Source organism: Xenopus tropicalis, chromosome 8 (assembly GCF_000004195.4).
Source record: "Xenopus tropicalis strain Nigerian chromosome 8, UCB_Xtro_10.0, whole genome shotgun sequence".
Lineage (NCBI taxonomy): Eukaryota > Metazoa > Chordata > Amphibia > Anura > Pipidae > Xenopus > Xenopus tropicalis.
The window spans coordinates 54,750,859-54,773,785 of NC_030684.2; the positions used below are offsets into that span (position 1 = coordinate 54,750,859).

The 22,927-nt window shown below is 39.2% G+C and overlaps 2 protein-coding genes across 2 annotated transcripts; both read left to right on the top strand.

The window, feature by feature from the left end:
- Positions 1 to 12,805: 12,805 nt before the first annotated feature.
- On the top strand, positions 12,806 to 15,593 carry LOC105946345. The gene is made up of 2 exons (XM_031892005.1): positions 12,806 to 14,634; positions 15,479 to 15,593. The coding sequence occupies exons 1-2, from the start codon at positions 13,036 to 13,038 to the stop codon at positions 15,569 to 15,571; spliced, it is 1,692 nt and encodes a 563-aa protein (XP_031747865.1). The 5' UTR covers positions 12,806 to 13,035; the 3' UTR covers positions 15,572 to 15,593.
- On the top strand, positions 15,434 to 18,992 carry LOC108647869. Its single transcript, XM_031892004.1, has 2 exons — positions 15,434 to 15,604; positions 15,947 to 18,992. Exons 1-2 carry the CDS (start codon positions 15,595 to 15,597, stop codon positions 18,892 to 18,894), a joined length of 2,958 nt encoding a protein of 985 aa, XP_031747864.1. The 5' UTR covers positions 15,434 to 15,594; the 3' UTR covers positions 18,895 to 18,992.
- The last annotated feature ends 3,935 nt before the right edge of the window (positions 18,993 to 22,927 follow it).

Here is a 22,927-nt window from a genome sequence, read left to right on the forward strand (position 1 = left end):
GAGATGGGTGCAGCAGAAGGGCAGGTTCAACCTAAACTAGGTTCAACCTAGTTCTAGGTGAGATGGGGAAAGCCTGTTTGGTTTGTTTTTTACACCAAAGAAAAAATGTGTCAAATATAAGATAAAAATGTTTTTACTTCCTCAGCTTTGGGATGAAAATATTTTAACTGCAAAGTCCGAGATATTCTTGGAACAATGGACGAATGTATGATACAAGCAACAGAATTCTTCGGTGAGAACTGAGAATTTGTGCTTGTCAATATTTCACTGGTATCAAACTTCAGAATAGGGCATATACTATTCCGAACTAGGAAAAAAAATTAACACTTTCAGAGATAAAACCGATAACAGTTGGTCAAGTGGAAAAAGAGAAGACACACTTTATTAGTAAAGGATCTTCTTGCATCAGTTTGGATGCTAGCACTGTAGGGCTTGGAAAAACATTTGTTGTTAAGTGGTGATGAGCGAATCTGTCCCGTTATGCTACGCCGGAAAATTTGTGAATCTTTGAAAAGATTAGTTAAATGCCGAAAAATGTGCGAAACGTCAAAAAAATGATGCATACAACTGCTTTGTTGACACGCAACAATTTTTTTGATGCAGGAGACAATTTTTTACACGGGCAACAATTTTTTGACATGCGACAAATTTTGTTGCCCTTTTCACAAAAAAATTCTCCAATGGTGAAACGCGGAAATTTGCCATGAAGCCATGCCTGGCAAATTATTTCGCCCATCATTATTGTTAAGCATAGCTTTAATAATATATTGCTGTGCTTGGCTATACTATAGCCCTCATCATGCTTTTGCACTAGATAATATGCTGCATAATCATGGGAGTTATAATACTGGTAATTCTAATTGGAGTAACACTGCTATAAAATGTGTATCTCCTGTTAAAGGACCTCTTTATTTAGCACAAAAGATAACAAAGGGATAGGGATGTAGCGAACCTCACAAAAAAACTTTCGCGAACTTTGCGAACCCCATAGACTTCAATGAGAAGGCGAACTTTAAAACCTAGAAAAGCCATTTCTGGCCAGAAAACTGATTTTAAAGTTGTTTAAAGGGTGCCAGGACCTGGACAGTGGCATGCAGGAGGGGGATCAAGGGCAAAATTTCTCTGAAAAATACGTTGTTGACACAGCGTTGCGTTTTGTGCTGTAAAGGGCAGAAATCACACTACATTTCTAAACTTGTGTAATAAACTGCTTTAAAACGTCCGGCGTCTACATGCCAATCAAGTCGTGTAAAGGTTACAGCCGGTTCACACGCAAAGACAAAACACCGCAGTAGTGGATACGGAATATATTATTGCTGGTGGAAAAACATCGCTCAGGTGATTTTATTGCAATGCAATGTTACTACTATGTGTAACGTATTGGGTTACAGCAGATGAGATCAGCAGGACAGCTGCCCACAGCAGCTACATACAGAGCAGTAGAAAGTAGATTACTAGTCAGCAAAGCTACCTAAACTGTCCCTCAAACCCCTGCACAGCTCTCTCCCTATACTAACTCATCAAGCACACACAGGCAGAATGTAAAATGGCTGCTGGGCTTCGGTTTATATATGGAGGGGAGTGGTCCGGGGGTGGTCCAGGAGAGAGAGCTGCCTGATTGGCTGCCATGTATCTGCTGGCTCTGGGGTGAGAGGTCAAACTTTGGCTCCAGCTAAGGCGAACCCAAAATTGCGAACATCGCTAAAAGTTCGCGAACTTGTGAACTTGCAAACACCCGATTTTCGTGCGAATTAGTTCTCCGGTGAACAGTTCGCTACATCTCTACAAAGGGATACAAAGGGATAAAGTGAAAGGGTCTAAACAGATATGTCAAGCATCTGAGGCATTGGTTTTGATATGATCATGGACAGCTTTTTTTTTTACCATCAATTCCATTAGGCGAGTTAGTAGGATAACACTAACAAAAGCAAACAGCATCATACATGACTTATATCATTCCTGTTATAGGAATATGTATGATTATAGTATGTATAGTTTGATGTAAAAACTATGATGGCTCCATTTATGGAAATTGATTTCTGTCTTTCCTGAATGGGAAAAAAAATAATTTACAAACATTTGTGGACAGAATTAAACATAAAATAGTTTTGCTCATTGTAATATTACATGATGCAGAAAAATGGCTGAAAATGAAACAGAAAAAACAATAATTTTATCTTTTAATAATGTAATCAAAAATGACTATGGTTACATTAGGAACATTGTGATTTGAAAGTCTCACACATACTCCTTTAACTTCAACTAGGAAAAATTATGTTCTATAGGTCATTACAAGGACTTCTTACACAAAGCTCATACATAAATCTTTTAACAGCTTCAAACACTGAATGCAAAGGAGTGCCAGCCAATAACAAGTCCTTGATCTCCCCAACAAGAAATAAAGACAAACTGCAGAAATTATTAGCATAAATTTACAATAATTATACTCAGAGCGCAGTTATGGATTTGAAAGAAGGTGTCTCACATTTTTTTTCAAACTTTTCTTGTGACCAAATTAAATCATGGAGTTAAAATTAATTCTATTTGAGTGGGAGGTGTTCAATGGAAAAAAACACAACTCTGGTGTACGAAAAAAAAGGAAAGGAAGGAATGTAGGAAGGAAGGCAAAGAGAAAGTGGGTAGGAAGGGTTTTGTTCATGTTCATTCTCTTCCTTAGTGGTTATTAAAAAAATAATCTGGCTGTAATATTGGAACATAGAAAGGGTTAAATTTTCAATTCAGAAGTCTGTTTAGAATCTACATTTGAGGGAAACCCTTCACAGTAGGGAGTAATTTGCAAATACCCCCTAAAAGAAACTGAAGACAGACTGTCTGGCTAGGGGTGTGAAGCGCAAGATTCTTAGCTAATATTTCTTTAGGCCCATAAAATAAATATCTTTTACTAAAGATAAAAATCATGGTGCCCAGCCATTAGCTTGTAGCTAGAGCTCCCCACAGACTCCAAACACTCCCATGTTATAATGATCCACCTCGGGATTATACAATATTCTGATAAAACCAGAATAATATGCATTAGACCTGGTGTGTTTGGTGTCTATGAAAAGAGAATTTCTCACATAATGCTCATGGTTCCATAATTTTGTCGTATACCCATAAGTATTTGAGGCTAGCTGGAAACTAAAAATGTCACCAGAACAGCCAGTTACAAATGGTGACCCGCCCTCACCTTTCTCATTGGATGGGGCGTGACCTACCTTGTAGCCTGTATATCAATGGCCCAGACAATTGGGAAGATATATGCCTTTGGGGGCCGAGCTGCTCGGGAGGTATATGTCGCTATTTCTCCATCCCCCGGAAACAGGAATTACATAGGACCATTCTATTGGAGATGTATGTAGGTTTCTGCATTTTTTTATCCCTTTTTATTTTATAACTGTTTTGTAACTTGTATGTCATTTTGTAACATTCACTGTTTTTATATAATATATGCACTGTCCACTTTGGATTATTAAATATAAAATTTAATAAGTTTGTCTTTGTGCTCTAAATGAACCTTTATGCCTTACGCAGAGTGTGTATGTTAAATGGGTTTTAACCCCTTGCTAGTTATAAGGAAAGTGTGTCTAAAACAATTAATAGGCTAAAACCTTTATATGAATCTTAAATGATTTAAGTCACCTCCTTCCCCCATCACCACACACTGTGAATGTTGTTTAAAATCAAACAGTTAGAAAGTCATTATTATTTATTAAAGAATAGCCATTGTGACTGGGTTTTTTTTAGAAGAATAAATTACTACTTTCTAAATAAAATAAGTGGTTAAATTCCTGACAGTAAACTGATTCAGTAAATATTCAGTGCAGTCAAGAATCACTTTCTTCTTGACTTTGTTGCTGTTGAAACACTGGGCGCCAAATAAAATATATGGCCTTATTAAGACATTTATGAAATTGCAATGGAAGGGCACACAAACAATTGTCATATCATAATTCGCTGCACATATCATTTTGAATAATTTAGTAGTGTCATTACAGTATATAGGACACAATAATATATTTCCAGGGTGCTTGTGGCTTGGTATATAGTGAAAATGTATTTTAATGAGAACTAGTTTATGGAAAGCTTTAGAATGGGTCACTAAAAAAGTAAATTAAGCTTCAATTTCTTGAGATGTCCAATATATAATAAAATAGAGGACACATTGCTGTCACACTGTACATGTAAAATAATATTCATTTTGCTTGTTAGTGTCGTTCAGTCAAATAAAACAGCTGGGTTCTTAAGATTAGTATTAGCAATCTAGAGTGGAATTACTACTGTGGGGAAGGTAAATTTTAAATGTAGAGCAGAAAACCTCAAAGAGTAGCTTTTGTGTGCTTTGTGATTCTCAAGGCACATTTACACTAAACTAGATCTCACTCCTTTGTACACCACAAATTATTGCACAATGGCTTGCAGCAAATCACAAAAGAAGTTCTTGTATAGTTCTTATTAATGAAGAATTTTCTTCCCCTCGGCACAATGTAGGAATGTCAATGCAAGCACAGACATACTGTACATTTTGCTCACCCAGGCAAAGCACTGAAAAGTAATTTTCCACAGAAGAAACAAATTTATCCCCTGTCTCAACAAAATTTGAATGTTGATTTTTCCAATAAAGAAAAAATTTGGGGTCCAATTTTATTTGAAGATAGACCAATTTTTCTGTATTTACTTCCCTTTCTCAATATGTATATTTCTACTAATACCATGTCCAGCTTCTAATGAGGTACAAACATGTCTGGAATAGACCACAAAACTGCAATGCAAATAACTTCGAGTTTCCCAAAGAAGCTATCAGGTCAGTTGCTGGAGTATCCTAATGACCCACAATCTCTCTGAAGATCCGAGGATGCAACTCCCTTTCATGCTTCTCCAGGCTTATTCTGCTTAGGAAATCTGCTTGTTGGTTTTCCCTTCCTGTACATGTACACTGCTGACAATTCTGCCAGAATCTCACTTGCCCAAAGAAACAGAGGTTCCAGCTCTGTAAACAGTGGTAAGGCTTTAAATGCAATCAGCAGCTTGGTAATCTATTGAAAGCAATGTATTCTTAGACAAATACAATACTTACAAAACCAAAATAGAACATTCATTTCACTCTTCCTATAAGGAAAAAGCTTCTCAAACCTTTGAGGAGTGGGGGACCATTTGGAAACGATATCCCATTCTGCCTTCACCAACTCTAACATCTTCTGGAAAGCATATGTTTAATCCCTGATAGCAAAAAGACAAAGTGCCTGCCTCTGCCTTAGTTTGGAATGACAGAAATATTTAATCTACACTAATGAGGGGTGCACCAGAGAAAAATCAAATTAGGACTCTTTAGATAAATTTTATAAGGAGGATGAAACACCAAGCTGCTTAGGAGACCTCCAATGTCATCTGAGACTTAGATGACACTACTTAAATCAAGACTTTTATATCTGGAGGCTCCAAAACCACCTGCAACCTCTGACAAGTAGTTATAGAAGAACTCCTTATTTAGATGGGTTAGTTCAGAGCATGCTAAATATTGTTTGCCTGGAGACTGGACTACTTGTCTCTGTGCTTAGGATTAGATGTTCTTCAGGCACTTAAAGAGAATACCATAAAACAGTGATGCCCAACCAGTGGCTCGTAAGCAATTTGTTGCTCACAACTTCTTTGACGTTGCTCCCAGTGACCTTAAAGTAGGTGCCCATTTTTAAATTTCTTGCTTGGAGGCAAGTTTTGGAAGCACAGAGACACCGGATTACTCCAAGCAGAGCCTCCTGCATGCTAGCAGTTCACATGGAGCACCAAATCGTCTATCAAAGCCCTTATTTGGCATCCACAAAGAACTTTTTTTATGCTTGTGTGGCTCACCAACACTTTTTACATCTGAGTGTGGCTCAAGAATAAAAAAGGCTGGAGATTCCTGTTACAAAACAAGTCATCAAGGTCATGCAGCCCCACAGTAAAACTGTCCGGCTAAGAATTATGCACATATACCTTCTAATCTTATACATGCTTTTTTTAACCTGAAAAGGGGGAATAGACTTGGAGGGGTGTGACTAGGATCACTATGATATTTGAAACCCAAAATAGGCTACTTGCAAAACATCAGCAGATGAAACACTCATGCAGGCATTCCTGAGTCCCACTAAAATAACATGAACCACAGCTTACCAGTGGATGAAAGCAGACCTCCTATATGAACAGAACACTCTGAAGCATGCCGCCAATTAACAAACAGGATACGTGCCAGAACTTTGCCAAAGAAAAAGCCAGAGCTCTCTAGATGTCACATTTACCCAATAGATGCTCTGTTATGATTGGCTATTATGGGTTACTGGGTTAGTAGACTTTGCACATTTTATTACATAACCCATAAAAGTAAAAAAATATGAATGTGACTCGTGATTACTGCCAGTTTCTGGAACTGTCTCCTCAAAAGTAAAAACTCACTGAATTTTTGTAAATGTATGGCTCCTCCTTTAGTTGCAGATTGAAAAATCAGCTCCTATTGCAGCTAATATTCTACAGTGGGAGGTCAGTAAGTGGCTGGGAAATTACCTATTTAATCCATGTATTTGGCTAATTGCCAAGGTTCAGCCTTCTGTAAAAGGTTTTATATGGGAACGACTGCAGGCTTTTTTTTATTTTCACTTGCTTTTAACAAGCTCCACAACTACACATCAAAGCATTCCAGTTCTTGCATTTTATTGTAATTAAATTCTAAGCAGGAAGCAAATATAATCTTCTAAAATAGCAAGTTGCAAAGGAAAAGTACAGGACACAAAAGAAACTCGCTAATTTATATTTAATGCGTCTTATCACAAACAAAAGAGGAAAAAATAGACTGGTGCCTTGATTAAAATGAGCTAGGAAAACATTAGAGAAGCAGCAGTTGTTTTACATCTAGTGGATAACCTTGAAAATGAAGAGTGAAGATCTCTAATCAGTTAACAGATGGGGCAGGCCAAGGAAAATGTGAGGAGAGAGATATATCACTGCCAGCAGCACAAGGGAGTTCAGAACCTTAACCAGCAGGTCTACATATCTTTTGCACTGAATCAGAATGTTGTCCCAGGCAGACATCTTTCCTTTATTTCATATTAAGTTCTGAGTATCATGCGATGCCATCACAAAATGGTATCGCTCAGCTGAAGGATGGATCCTTACTTGCTTGAAGCATATTGAAAATCTGTTGGCATTTAGTAAACTAGCCAACTGTTTCAAGTTTTAATTGTATAGCTGTGCTGCTAATATCTGCTCAGTGTGATGGCATAGCTGAAGACAAAGCAAAATACACCCAGCAAAAGCAGAGTGACATTTCATTAGAATGAAAGAGAAAATTGGCAGTGAATCTCATGGCCATGTGCTAAACAGTGCAGTAATGTTTAGTCCAGGGAAATCCTAAGCAATCGTGCAAAAATAATTAAACCCCCTTGTTCCAGGGAAGTCCATATCCAGGACTCAAGAGCCTTAACAAGCCAAATAGATACATCAATATTAAAATAAAAGCTGACACATTTCTGTTTTTCACAGCAACAAGCGTAAAAAGACAACTAGCCCTTGCTTACTCCTTCATCAGCCCAGCTACACGTAAAGACTTCAGCACTCTGTCTTGGGGAGGGGGGCTGCCAATATCCAGTGGGCTGATGTCTAGTTAAGAGTAATTTCTGCAACTAATTAAGTTTTTGCATCACACAACCCATGCCAGCACATGTGAGATCTTTAGCTGACCTACTGGAAGCCAAAGCTGCTTATATATCGAAAACTGGCCAACAACTAGACTTTAGCCATTTGGTCATCTAAATGCAGAAAATTAGACTTAAGGGACTGGAATGTTTTAGCTATATCCTTAGCAAAGTCCATAGACTGTTCATATATTAAAATGAGCTAGTTTGTGCCCTTGGCTAGTGCTGCCTAAAATAATGGTATAAATGTGTGCCAATAGATTCCCAGCCTTTGTGGCCTCATTGTCACTTCCTTCTGCCTGCACTGCAAGATGGGGCATGTACCAGGTGGAATCTATATGCTCTTACTCTGGGCAGGGGGGAAGCAACCAAAAAAAAAAAAGTGAACTTATATCATCCAGCTCTCATGAGTCAGTAAAGCAGTGACTGATGACAAGTGCAAGGACTGTATAGAGCAGTGCACAGATGGTTTCTTACAAATGTAAACACAATCAAGGCAAAATCTGCAAGAAGATTTAGAATAACATGTATAAGGGAAAAGAAAAGTCTTGCAGCAGAAATATCAATAGACATTCCAACTTTATATTGTTATTAGCCAGTGGTAAAAAAAAAAGGGCGTTTAATAAGATAAGATCAGTCACTGTCACTGACACTCTATAGCTGTATAACAAAATGCACAGGCATTGTGGAACACAGTATATTGGTTTTTGTGAAGCTATTGGCACTTCTGAAATTATATTTCAAAGACGCATTTTCTTCCCAGATCAACATTCAGATTTTGCTGCCTGCTAAAGTGGACAGGTTAATGTAGGTGAAAACCATGTTTACGAATTGTTCAAGTTATAACACAACGCTTAGCTTTAAAACAACTGTGTAGCACTGACGCTTCTGTGACATGAAATATTGCAACTACTAAGGAAGCAAGCCTCACTTCATCTATATGCTAAAGGCATTTCACTATTTTTATAATTATCTCTGTCATCCTGTTTTCTGTACTTGTGGAAAGCTCATTACTTGTAATATATTTAAATACTCTGTGAGGTCTGAGGAAGGCATACATGTCACATAACATGAAAGATTCAAAGCTTGTATTCACTTAACTGTATTAAAATTCCAAATACATTAGATATGTTTTGCCTTGAATTACATTCTGTGTAATAAACAACCAAAATAAAGCACGCGTATTGTACTCTGTGTATTTTTAAAAGTAAGAAAGAGAAAGATTAGAATAATGATGAAAATTCATCATGGACACTGTTTTAAGTGTGTGTGTATTTTTAGATATACACATTTATATTACTGTATATAATTTAAAAGAGGAGAGTGATACCAATAATCATATCTCTACCTAAAAACAGTATGTATATATGAATATTCTGATTTTAAATATAGGGACTTTTAAGTGTCAAGCTGCAATACCTGCCAGAGAAGTGCCACTCTTAAGAACAGTCCCTTACAGCAAGAAGTTTGCATTTTGGCTTGTTTAGTGTCAGCCATAAAATAATTAATGCCCCAAAATGTTTTCTGAAATATTTATAAAGAATTCGCTTACAAAGCAATTATTTATGATGTATAAAATGCTGTATATGAAAGGTGCTAAAACATGCATTTTGCAAATGAAATGAACCAAATGTAGGCTTAATAATACAGCATAAATGTTCCATTATTTGATTATTCCCAAATGTTTTCACACGCTTTCTTTTTAATGCGCATTAATGTTATAATATTGTTACCTGCTAAATGTTATTAATTTATATAATGAAAGTAATACATATTAGCAGAGCAGATGGCTTACTAGGAAAGCTTCTGGTGGATCCAGTGTGTTTTCTTTCTTTTTTTCTGCTCTCTTCCCTTAGCCTAGTGATCTCCAACCAGTGGCTCATGAACAACATATTGCTCACTAACCCCTTTGATGTTGCTCCCAGTGTCCCCAAAGTACATGCCATCTTAAACTTCTGGCTTGCAGGCAAGTTTTGGAAGCATCGAGACACAGTTTTACTCCAAGGAGAGATTCCTGCAGACTGGCAGTCCACTTGGGTAGTGATGAGGGAATCTGTTCCTTTCCACTTTGCCGAGAAATTTGCAAAACTGCTGAAAAATTCATGAAATGCGGCTACTGTCTGATTTTTTGACGTGACTGTGAATTTTATGTGCCAACATTTTTCAGCAGTTTTACAAAAAAATGTGCCAATGGCAAAATGCTGAATTTTTTCTGCGAATCCATGCCTGGTGAAAAAATTTTCTTATCACTACACATGGGGCTACCAAATAGCCAATCAAAGCCCTTATTTTGCATCCCCAAGGAACTTTCATGCTTGTGTGACTCACTAACACTTAATACATTTGAGTGTGGCTCATGAGTAAACAGAAAGTTGGGGATTCCTGTCTTAGATCATTATAATAAAAAAAAAGTGGGCAGTACTTCTGCTGAAGCACCCATCCTGCTGGTCAATGGAGTATACTCCACACTCTAAGGTACCAGCAGGCAAAAAGCAAATATTTGACCAAGACCAATAGGAAGTAAACTAGTGTTATGAGGCAAGAAAGACACAGAAAGTCATAAGAAGAAGTCTTAATATTCTTCTTGTTTAACTTCTTGTGTATTTCCCCCCATACAGTTGTAGTGGGGAAAGTTCTCAAGCAATTTTACACCATAAAGTAATGAAAATTAGCAAGTGTAGTGATGAGTGAATTTTTTCGCCAGGCATGGATTTGCAGCGAATTTCTGCATTTCGCCATTGGCGAATTGTTTTGCGAAACTGTGAAAATTTGCTGCTGAAAAATTCGGCGCACGGAATTTTTTCTTGTCACACATCAAACTGGGCATGGTTGCATCAAATTGGGCATTGCCGTATCAAAAAAGGTGTGGTCTTGTCGAAAAATGGGCGTGCCGCGTAAAAATGGGCACGGTCGTGCCAAATTGGTCACAGTTGCGTCAAAAAAGTGTGGGCAACAAAAAAAAAGACTGTGACGATAAAAAGATAGATGCGGGCGCCAAAAAAAATGCGGGACAAATGCATTTTGTGAATTTTTCGCTGTTTCACAAGTTTTCTTGCCATTTCCTCAATTTTATGGCAAAGCGAAACTGGACAGATTTGCTCATCACTAAGGAAGAGTTGATGCAGATAATGAAATGCAAAAAAAGATTGCTATATCTTTATTATGGCAGTTCACCAGCCTGAACCTAGAAAATTCTCTCTTTTGATAAAAATTAATTCTTGTCTTGAGAATCTTGTCACATGCTGTGGGATGTGATTAGTGATGTAGCGAACATCGCCGAAAATGTTCGCGAACCCGTTCGCAGACTTTCGCCAAAACTCGCGAATATTCGCGAACTTTGCGAACCCCATAGACTTCAATGGGAAGGCGAACTTTAAAACCTAGAAAAGCCATTTCTGGCCAGAAAACTGATTTTAAAGTTGTTTAAAGGGTGCCACGACCTGGACAGTGGCATGCAGGAGGGGGATCAAGGGCAAAAACTTCTCTGAAAAATACTTTGTTGACACAGCGTTACGTAAAAACGCCAAAAAACCGCAAAAAATAACGCAAAAAAAAAAAAAAACCGCAAGCTATTCCTATGTATATGCATAGGCGATAAAACGAAGCGAAAAACGCGGCGGAAAAACCAAGGCGAAAAAACGCGGCGCCAAAAAAAACGCGGTGAACCCAAAGTGGCGAACATCGGCAAAAGTGCGCGAATTTGCGCGAACACGAACACCCGATGTTCGCGCGAATTAGTTCGCCGGCAAACAGTTCGCTACATCTCTAGATGTGATGTCAAGGTGTGAATGTTCATCAATGTGACAAGAATTATTATCAATGCAAAGATAATTGGCAAAACTTGTCATAATCTAAGACAGTCCTGTCCAACTGGCGGCCCGCCTCTGTGTGGCCCCCACCTGTCTGGCTGCTTTGATGGCTTACCTTTGTGTAAGCTTTAAATGGTGTCAGTACTGAGCTTAACTGGCCCCCTGTATGGCTCTCACCTCAGATTCAGGCTGTAATCCCTCTGTATTGTTTAAAAATGTAATGCAATATTGTTGCACTACCATCATTGTGATAAAATGGGTGTGGTTTGAAGTGGGTGTGGTTTAAAAGGGGGAGTTGTCAAACTGGCTTCCACCATGTATGCGAGAGAAATTCCGGCCTTCGGCACCACAGAAGTTGGACAGCACTGATCTAAGATAAAGAAGAGAAACAGAGGAAAACCAGGTTTGGAGGGCACAGAGATAGACAAAGTATGGGAGAAAAGGAAAAGCTTAAAATATAAAAGAGATAAAAGGGTTAAGTTTAAGGTGTGTGGGATTGGGGGAGTGAAATGTTAGGAATAAAGAGGAAAGTTGAGAAGAACAAAATAAATCACACAACATGTAAGGGGAGGATGTGGTTAAAAATATGAGTATTAAGGCAAAAAACAATATTTGGGTAGCAGACCTCTAATTGCATGTTTCCTGTTGATTGATTATAATAAATCCCATAAGAAATGGATCTCCTGGTATTTAGAATATGGAGGTATTGAGGTACAGTAGATCTATCACATTTACTAAACACAACTAAAGATGGGTTCAGTAAGAAGAGATCACTGTAAAATGTCTATATGAAACATCAACTGTTATGCCTCCAGCACTGTTTTATTGTTTTATTGCACCACCTTGTGGTTTCTTGAGGTATATGTTTTGATTGTTTAAAGAAATGTCCTTTTCAGCCTACCATACTTTACCATGTGACCATGGGTAATACAGGAAAAGGTTCAGTATAGCTGCCATCTTAGCAGCATTAACAGTGCAATAGCAATCCTGCATAATCCTACCCAATCCAGCCCCGTGGAAGCATCGTTGGTAGGTATCATCCATCCCCAACCCCTAGGTTAATAATACAAACATATATCTTCCATGTTTATACCTTAATGTGGTTTATAATTGTTTATGTGCAGTCACTTCAGGGCACATCTGTTCTTACCCAGGTATCTAGGCCTTAACCCCCACTCAGATGCCTCTCATCTTTTATGTGTTTGTACATGTATAAACCATAATGTTTGTTTACTGTATTTGCTTACTGTATAGTAAGTGCTGCATATTTCTCTTTCCTCAGTTTCACACCTTCCCCTTTGTTAATAAAATGAAGCCTACCAACCTGTCTCATTGACTTGATGAAGGGAGGAGTTTAACTGTATGTCGAACTACACACTGCCCCAGGGTAATACGTAGGGAGGACAGAACAGTGAAACAACGGCTGCACAGCAGGCAGGACAAGCTAGGAGCTACACTGCAAGTGCAGGCAATCTTTAAATTCAGCCATTGCTACTAAGTCACGGTAGCCCAGAGAAGCCACAGCAGCTACAGCAGGCTGAAGACTTCTCCATTATTGTATAATGTCACAGAAACGGACACCCTCACTAACAACAAGGTCCCAAGTCTCGGGTTCCTCCCAGCGCTCATCTGTCATCAATGCGGCCGCAATTGCCCGCGCGAAGGCAGAAGCAGCCAAGGCCCGAGTCTCCTTTGCAGAAAGGGAGATGGAGGCAAAAACAGAAAAAGCACGCCTAGAAGCAGAGAATGCACGCTTAGAAGCGTCTCTAGAAAAGCTGGCCATAGAGAAGGAAGCTGCAGCAGCCATAGCTGAAGCAGAAGCTCTAGAGGCAATCGTATACCCTGACAGCGAAAGACACAGCAGGGCACCAGATCTAGAGATTGAAGGTCAAGACCCACTGCAGCGCACCTCTGAGTATGTCCAGCAGCACTCCAAACAAAACACAGATTCTCTTTCAGCACAAGAACCAGGTCAACACGCTACCAGAGAGCCAGACCAACAATGCTATACGACTCAAGAAGTCAGCAGCAAGTCACAAGTGCACCAGAGAGGTAACACAGAGCAAAATGATCCTGCTTATGGCACTCACATCAGCTGGGTACCCAAGCCTACGGGTAACCCTACAACTACTTCCTCTGATATGTTAAGGCGGTATGTCACAAGTCAGCCTAAAGAAGAACCTCCAGACAGGTATGATTACACAACACCTTCTCACTATAACACTCATCCACCTACCTACCATGGTGCCAACCAGGCCACAATGGACTTTGCCAAGTTCTTTGCCCGGCGTGAGTTAATCACCAAAGGACTTGTAAAGTTTAACGACCGCCCAGAAGGCTTCAGAGCCTGGCGATCCTCCTTTCAAAACACGATCAGAGACTTAGACCTATCATACAGTGAGGAGATAGACCTACTTATCAAATACTTAGGCACTGAGTCTGCAGAGCATGCCAAAAGGATCAGGGTGATCAACATAAACCACCCAGAGACTGGTCTCAAGATGATCTGGCACAGACTTAACGAGTGTTATGGTTCAGCAGAGGTAGTAGAGAATGCCCTCTTCAAAAGAATTGATGATTTCCCTAAAATATCCAATAAAGGTTACCAAAAACTTAGGGAACTAAGTGACCTGTTAATGGAACTTCAGGTTGCTAAAGCCGAAGGAGACTTACCAGGACTTGCATTCCTGGACACAGCCAGAGGTGTTAACCCCATAGTGCAAAAGCTACCCTACAACTTGCAAGAACGGTGGATGGTACATGGGTCTAAATTCAAACAAACATACAATGTCACATTTCCCCCCTTCACTGTGTTTGTGGACTTTGTATACCAGCAAGCCAAGATGAGGAATGACCCCAGTTTTGATCTCACTCTGCCACATGCCACCCCTTCAGTACCTAATACTCGCAAAGCAGTAACAGTTCACAAAACTAATGTTTCCTCTTTAGGTTCTTTCCACAGGTCTGCTGACAGCTCTCAGGAGGAGACAAACAACAAAGACCCTGGTAAGCAGTGTCCCCTACACCAAAGGCCTCACCCTCTTCTGAAATGCAGAGCCTTCAGAGGAAAGTCCATAGATGACCGCAAAGCCTTCCTAAAGGAAAACCACATCTGCTACAAGTGCTGCTCATCAACATCTCACCTTGCCAAGGACTGTAAGGTCAGTGTAAAATGCACAGAATGTGACAGCACACACCACAACACAGCATTACACCCTGGGCCAGCCCCGTGGACATTACCTCACAACAAGGGTACTAGCGAGCATGGCGGGGAGGAAGGTGACACTGCTACAACTACACCAGAGGTCACTTCACAATGTACAGAAGTCTGCAAAGGAGCCATAGGTGGCAGATCCTGCTCCAAAATCTGCTTAGTCAAAGTATACCCGAAAGGCCAAAGTGATAAAGCTATTAGACTTTATGCAATCATGGACGATCAGAGTAATGGATCTCTAGCCTGTCCAGCCTTCTTTGATTTATTCAATATCAAAGGCCCAAGCATTCCTTACTCCTTAAAGACTTGTGCAGGAGTTATTGAGACAGCAGGGAGGAAGGCATCTGGCTACCAAGTAGAGTCCATAGATGGACAAATATGCTTGCCTTTGCCACCTATAACTGAGTGCAGTCGGATACCAGATAATAGGACTGAGATCCCTACACCAGATGCAGCACTGCACCATGCACACTTGAAATGTATAACGCACTTAATCCCTGAACTTGACCCTAAGGCCCAGATAATGCTTCTTCTTGGAAGAGATATCCTACGGGTCCACAAAGCAAGGGACCAGATAAATGGTCCTCACAATGCACCTTATGCTCAGAAGCTAGACCTTGGATGGGTCATCATAGGTGATGTATGCCTGGGAGATGTACACAGGCCAACCAACATCAACACTCTGTATACTAACACATTAGAGAATGGCCGCCCTTCTCTTTTTCAACCATGTCTAAATCGCTTTCTGATTAAAGAGATTCAGAATAACGCTTATCTAACCAACCTCTTAGGAGAGAGCTATCCCTGCGCTAAGGATGATGATCATTTGGGTTGCAACGTGTTCCAGAGATCCAAAAATGACAATCAACTTTCCCTTTCCATAGAGGACAAAATCTTCCTGGAAATCATGGATCAAGGTATGTGTAAAGACAATGCTAACAGCTGGGTAGCCCCACTTCCTTTCAAACCACATAGACGTTCCCTTCCTAATAACAGAGAAGAGGCATTCAAACGTTTCACTTCTCTCACTCGCACATTCCAAAGGAAACCAGAGATGAGAGAACATTTCTTTACATTCATGGGAAAAATATTTGAGAATGGTCATGCAGAAACTGCTCCTAGTATTACAAGGAAAGAAGAATGCTGGTACTTGCCAATCTTTGGAGTATACCACCCAAAGAAGCCAGGTCAGATCAGAGTTGTGTTTGATTCCAGTTCCAAATATGACGGTGTTTCCCTAAATGATGTACTTTTAACAGGTCCAGACCTCAACAACAAACTCTTGGGGGTACTCATACGTTTCCGCAAAGACCCTATTGCCTTTATAGCAGACATCCAGCAAATGTTCCACAGCTTTCTTGTGAGAGAAGATCATAGGAACTTCTTGAGATTCTTCTGGTTCAGAGACAATGATCCAGCGAAAGATGTCCTAGAGTACCGCATGAAAGTGCATGTGTTTGGAAACAGCCCTTCCCCTGCAGTGGCCATATATGGGCTCAGACGGTCTGCCCAGGAAGGAGAAGTTGACTATGGCAGAGATGTCACACAATTTGTTGAGAGAGACTTTTATGTAGATGATGGTCTGAAATCATCACCCTCTGAGGAGACAGCAATCAGTCTGCTTAAGAGAACACAAGACATGCTAGCCTGTTCCAACCTCAGACTGCACAAAATAGCCTCCAACAGCATAGAGGTAATGAAAGCCTTCCCTTCCCAAGACCATGCTAATGATTTAAGAGACCTAGATTTGGGTACAGACACATTACCTGTACAACGCAGCCTTGGCCTAAACTGGGACTTGAAATCTGACACATTTACATTTCAAGTGAACAAGGATGAGAAACCCTTCACTCGCAGAGGAGTCTTATCTACAGTAAATAGTTTGTATGACCCTCTAGGATTTGCAGCTCCAGTGACTGTTCAAGGCAAAGCTCTACTACGAGAACTAACTGTGGAATCTTGTGACTGGGATTCCCCACTCCCAGCAGCAAAGGAACAAGTCTGGATAGAATGGAGAGACTCTTTAGGAGCATTGTCTAGCATTCAAATTCCAAGGCAATACACTTGTACTCCTGCTGCAGGAATAAAAGAAAGGAAGCTTTGTATATTTTCCGATGCTTCAACCAAAGCAATAGCTGCTGTTGCCTACCTTAAGACTGTAGATTGCAAAGGACAGTGCCACATTGGATTCATTATGGGTAAAGCAAAACTAACTCCACAACCTGAGCACACTATACCCAGATTAGAGCTATGTGCAGCTGTGTTAGCAGTGGAAATGGCTGAACTCATCACTTCAGAAATTGATCTTCAACTAAGTGAGGCTGAATTCTACACAGATAGCAAGGTAGTGTTGGGCTACATCTGCAATGAGACCAGACGATTCTATGTCTATGTAAGCAACAGAATTCTGCGCATACGGAGATCAACACACCCAAAACAATGGCACTATGTACCTTCTGAGAAAAATCCAGCAGATCATGCAACAAGAGCTGTACCCGCAGCTTGTTTAAAACAAACCTCCTGGTTTACAGGGCCTTCTTTCCTGTATTCATCTGAACAGAATGACCCTGCTGATGGGTATGAACTAATTGATACAACATCTGATCCAGAGATTCGTCCACAAGTATCTACACTCTGCACTGATACTTCAAGTATGCACCTTGGGTCTCATCGCTTCAAGAGGTTCTCCACTTGGAAGTCTCTAGTCAGATCTATTACCTGTCTGCTTCATATAGTGAAGTTCTTCAAGAAGGGTTTCCCTTCAACATCCAACTGCAAAGGCTGGCACTACTGTCAAAGGGCACATACCGTTGATGAACTTGAGCAAGCCAGAAACATCAGTCTTCTAAGTGTACAGCAGGAAACATATGCTAAAGAGCTTGAGTGTATCAAAAGCAAAAAGGCTATTTCCAAAGACAGTGTGTTAAAGAAACTTGACCCATTTATTGATGAAAATGGCTTACTGAGAGTTGGTGGTCGCATCATGAAAGCTACACTTGAACAAGAAGAGAAAAACCCACTGATAATTCCCAGCAATCATCACATTGCATCTTTACTTGTTCTACATTATCACCAACAGACAAGACACCAAGGACGTCTGTTTACAGAAGGTGCCCTGCGTGCAGCAGGATTCTGGATAGTTGGAGCAAAGAAACTTGTAAGTAGTGTTATCTTCAAATGTGTCACTTGCAGGAAACTTCGTGGCATGTTTCAGACTCAGAAAATGGCTAATCTGCCAGCAGACAGACTTAGTACTGAACCTCCATTTACAAATGTTGGCCTTGATGTATTTGGCCCCTGGTCTGTGACTTCACGCCATACTAGAGGGGGTCACGCTAATAGCAAACGCTGGGCAGTAATGTTTACTTGTTTGAGTATCCGGGCAGTACACATAGAGGTTATTGAATCCATGGATACTTCCAGTTTTGTCAATGCTCTCAGGAGATTCATATCAATTCGAGGGCCAGTGAAAAACATTTACTCTGATAGAGGGACTAATTTTGTGGGAGCCTGTAAAGAGCTAAACATTCCTTCAAACATTGACAAAAATCTTGTTGAAAAATACTTGTCTGACCAAGGTTGTGCATGGACATTCAACCCTCCTCATTCTTCCCACATGGGAGGTGCTTGGGAAAGGATGATAGGAATAGCACGCAGAATTCTTGATTCTATGTTCTTACAGGAAGGGTCAACAAGGCTTACTCATGAGACTCTCACTACTTTCATGGCAGAAGTAGCAGCCATTATGAATGCCAGACCTTTGACCTCTGTATCCAATGACCCTGAGGATCCCTTCATACTTACTCCATCCACCTTGCTTACTCAAAAGGTCAGTACCATCAAAGCTCCTCCTGGTGAGTTTGATACCAAAGACTTATATAAGCGCCAGTGGAGACAAGTTCAAAGTCTTGCTAATACCTTTTGGGACAAATGGAAGAAGCAGTACATCTTCACCTTACAGTCTAGGAATAAGTGGCAGTCTGACAAACAGAACATTGAACCTGGCAACATTGTTCTCATGAAAGACTCTCAGATCAAGAGAAATGAGTGGCCTCTAGGACTTATCACCAGAGTTTTCCCAAGTGAGGATGGAAAAGTCCGGAAAGTGGAGGTCAAGGTTGTAAGGCAGAATGAGACTAAACTTTTCCTTAGACCTATATCTGAACTAATCCTATTGCTTTCTTCCACAGAACTTTCAAATGGGTGATATCTTACAGTATCAGACGGGGAGTGTTATGCCTCCAGCACTGTTTTATTGTTTTATTGCACCACCTTGTGGTTTCTTGAGGTATATGTTTTGATTGTTTAAAGAAATGTCCTTTTCAGCCTACCATACTTTACCATGTGACCATGGGTAATACAGGAAAAGGTTCAGTATAGCTGCCATCTTAGCAGCATTAACAGTGCAATAGCAATCCTGCATAATCCTACCCAATCCAGCCCCGTGGAAGCATCGTTGGTAGGTAACATCCATCCCCAACCCCTAGGTTAATAATACAAACATATATCTTCCATGTTTATACCTTAATGTGGTTTATAATTGTTTATGTGCAGTCACTTCAGGGCACATCTGTTCTTACCCAGGTATCTAGGCCTTAACCCCCACTCAGATGCCTCTCATCTTTTATGTGTTTGTACATGTATAAACCATAATGTTTGTTTACTGTATTTGCTTACTGTATAGTAAGTGCTGCATATTTCTCTTTCCTCAGTTTCACACCTTCCCCTTTGTTAATAAAATGAAGCCTACCAACCTGTCTCATTGACTTGATGAAGGGAGGAGTTTAACTGTATGTCGAACTACACACTGCCCCAGGGTAATACGTAGGGAGGACAGAACATCAACCACGTTCGGATAATGAGTTACGCAGTCTGCAAAGAGTTAAACCAGGTGAAACCAGCCATCTGCTGTCAGCCTCTATAAGCTAGTTGTAAAAATATCTGTTACATTTCTGGAAAATACTGTAACTACCTTTAACTCTCCATTTACATGTGGCAGTGCTATCTGCTTTATAAGATATACTCCCATGAAATAATTGAAAGTGTGGCCTGCTTTTTAAAGTACAGTACAATGATTATCCTTTACTAGTGATGAGTGAATGTGTCCCGTTGCCATAAATAGACTGTGTGATTGAACCAGGCAGAAAAGTGGTTTGGTTGAAGAATTATTGAAGACTTGGAAGAATAAAATCACTTTTTAGGTGATAAAGAGATGTACCAATTTGTTCTGGTTTAGAATAGCCAACTTTTTTTTTTACATACAAGTTGCATTATTATTAGTTTATTTACCATTTCAGTAATTAGCAAAGGGCATCAAATAGCACCACTGGGATCTAATGGCACCACTGAGGTGTTGTCTACAACTGTAGTACTTAGCAAGCAGCTGCTGGACCTGATTTGATAAATAGATCTGGGATTTAAACAAAGGTTTGAATGGCCTGTACCTGCTGTACAAAACAGCAGGTGGGATAATAATTGTTGCCCTATGTCTCTGCTTTATGTAAACTTTGTGACAAGATCACTATGTTGTTTATGATATGACCACTCACATTCAGTGAAGGATAACTATATGCGCTAATATTAGCATAAAGACATAAAGGTAAGATAATCGGTTTTGTGTTAATGACACTATAAAGGATAAAGGATTATTATCAAAATTTCCTTAAAACAGATTCACAATATCTGTACAAAGAGATAATATGAGTGCTGGATATTTGCTTAGTCAAATGATGCAGATAATGAATGCAATAATAGGACAATTTGCCAGTAACATCCCATAGAAAGCAACGCTGAAAAATAGAAAACTACAGAAAAATCTTGGAAAATGTCCTTGCTCAGAAAATTAGTTGTTTTATATATTGTAGTAGTTTTTTTCAAGTAAAATGTATATATTGTAGAGATATGTATCATGATTTTTGCCCTGAAAAAAGCCATCTCCAGCCCTGCTATTTTTTAATTCATTTTTTTTTTTGCTATTTGCATCATCTCATTCCCTTTTCAAAAACCACCATTCGTGCATTGGAGACCAAGAGATTTAGTTGTTACTACAACTGAATCTCTTGGTCTCCACTCAAGTTACTCATAAATTATAAAATTTTCCTTCCCTCTTAATGCCCTGTATTTCTTTTCAGAATATGGTCTTTAACAATGTCAGACTGAGCCCCCAGGGGCCCACCAGAAAACCTTAGACCCTAGGCTCACTCTTCAAACTATTTTTCCTCCTTTCCTCACCCAGCCTCTTTATTCTCCTGGTCTCTTTTATTTACATGCTTATATCTATTCTTCCCTCTATCAAGTGTCTTTGTTCCCATTCAGAAATAGGGAATGACCATGAAGCAGGCCAAATGATCAGGAGCAGGAGGGCCCACTGGGAGTTTTCCTGGTATCCTGGTGGGCCAGTCCGACACAGGTCTTTAATGCAGATTTACATATGGTCTTTGGACTAATCTTAGCTTATCTGTTTTCCATCCAGGCCATGTCTTGAGTTAGGTCAAGCGTAAAGGTATCATCACACCTGTGGAGCTCCCTACCTCTCAAGGCTTTATTTTTCTAAATTTCTAAGGCCTGAACTCCCAGAACTGATTTAATATAGATGAAACTTAACAATCAAGAAAGATCCTCAGTTCTCCAACCTTAGAATGTATTCATCCACTTTGAGCAGTCAAAGGACATTCAACTAAGATATATAGTAATTAATCTTTTCTGGGTATAAAACAATCCTATTTGGTGTATTTAATGTTTTAATTGCTTTATTTTTTAGTAGGCTTAGGGGCAATTTTGAGAAAAAGTTTTTTACTACTAAATATTTCGAGATTTACAAATAGATTTTCATAAGAAATCGATTTTTCCAATATTGTTTCTCAAAAGTTTTTTAAAAAGTTTCCTGAAAAATTTGTATTTTTCAAAAATAACTCCTATATAATTCAAGATTTAATAACGCTTAGGTTACTTTTTTCTTGGAAAAATTTTTTGTCAAAGTACCATTGAGTTCTATGGAGGGCTTCAAATACTTGAAATTTTTTAGAAAAGTGAATATTTATTGTCAGCCTGTCCTTTTGCTACACACTTTCAGGGGGAAGTTAATCCCATCATTGTTTTCTATTTTACCCAGTTTCAAGGGGAAGTTAACCCCATCATTGTATTCTATTTCATACATTTTCAAGTGAAACTTAAATACAATATTCCTGTTTGGGAAAAAAAAAGAGGAATCTTCCTATTTTACTGCTAAGGTAGCTCATGCATGGATAGCCTGCAGTTGGTCTTTATATTTTCAGGTTAGCTTTTCCTTTCTTTGTTTATTTTCTAGATTTAAAGACATTCTGTGTATCAGTCTTGAGTAAATGTAAAGACCATAATATCTAGGGGTTCTTGTTTCTACATATTTTTCCCTATGCTTCCTCTTCTCTTTCCAATTTTGCATCAGTCCTACCATTTTCTCCCTTCTGTTATACATTATATAGAAGTGAAAAAATTAAATAAAATCAGTTATGTTAATAATAATTTGTTCTAGAATACTTTTTTTATCTTGCACATTGACTATACCTTAGTATGGAAAAAATGACACACATGCTGTACATGGGCACTAGGAAGACAAATGTTTTTTTCTCAGTTTTTTCAAGGATTTCCAGACATATGTGACATAATGATAACTATGTTTAAGGTAGTCCATCACCAGCAAAATCTACTTCAAAGTTTTCACATTAATCATATTTAATCGTTACTCTGAAAGACTCAATAAAACATCTGGGATTTCACCTATTCAAAGCAATTTGCAGAGTTATTTTAGGAACATTCCACACGACCTCAAAGGTTGTTTTTCAGTACCTTTTACTCCTGAGGAAAACTTCAGAAGCATTATTAAACCCTTATCATTTCATCTCAACTCTGTTTTTATTGAGGTTGCAGGAAAACCAGAAAATCCATGTGAAAATAAATTGATGTTCCCTCTATTAAAGTTTTATCAAATGTGTATACAAATGTCAATATTCATTTGAACCACAGCTGCCTGTAATGTAAAATTACTACATTGGAAAAAATGTTTAACTCTCTTGTTTTAATGAAATGTGAACAACACGTGTTCTACTTCATACGAGATTGAAGGATATACTCATAGGATACAGGATTACATGAAGTGGGCCCATACTGAAAGAAACATAATTTAGAAACAGTACCATGAATACTGCTGTAAACAGAATTGATTCCCTAAACTGAATTTAAAAAAAAGTTAATTGTTCAGATGA

Coding starts and splice junctions, on each gene's coding strand:
- LOC105946345 (XM_031892005.1), top strand. CDS start 13,036: ATGTCACAGAAACGGACACCCTCACTAACAACAAGGTCCCAAGTCTCG. Junction 14,635..15,478: donor ACCTTGCCAAGGACTGTAAG/GTCAGTGTAAAA, acceptor CCAACCTCTTAG/GAGAGAGCTATCCCTGCGCT.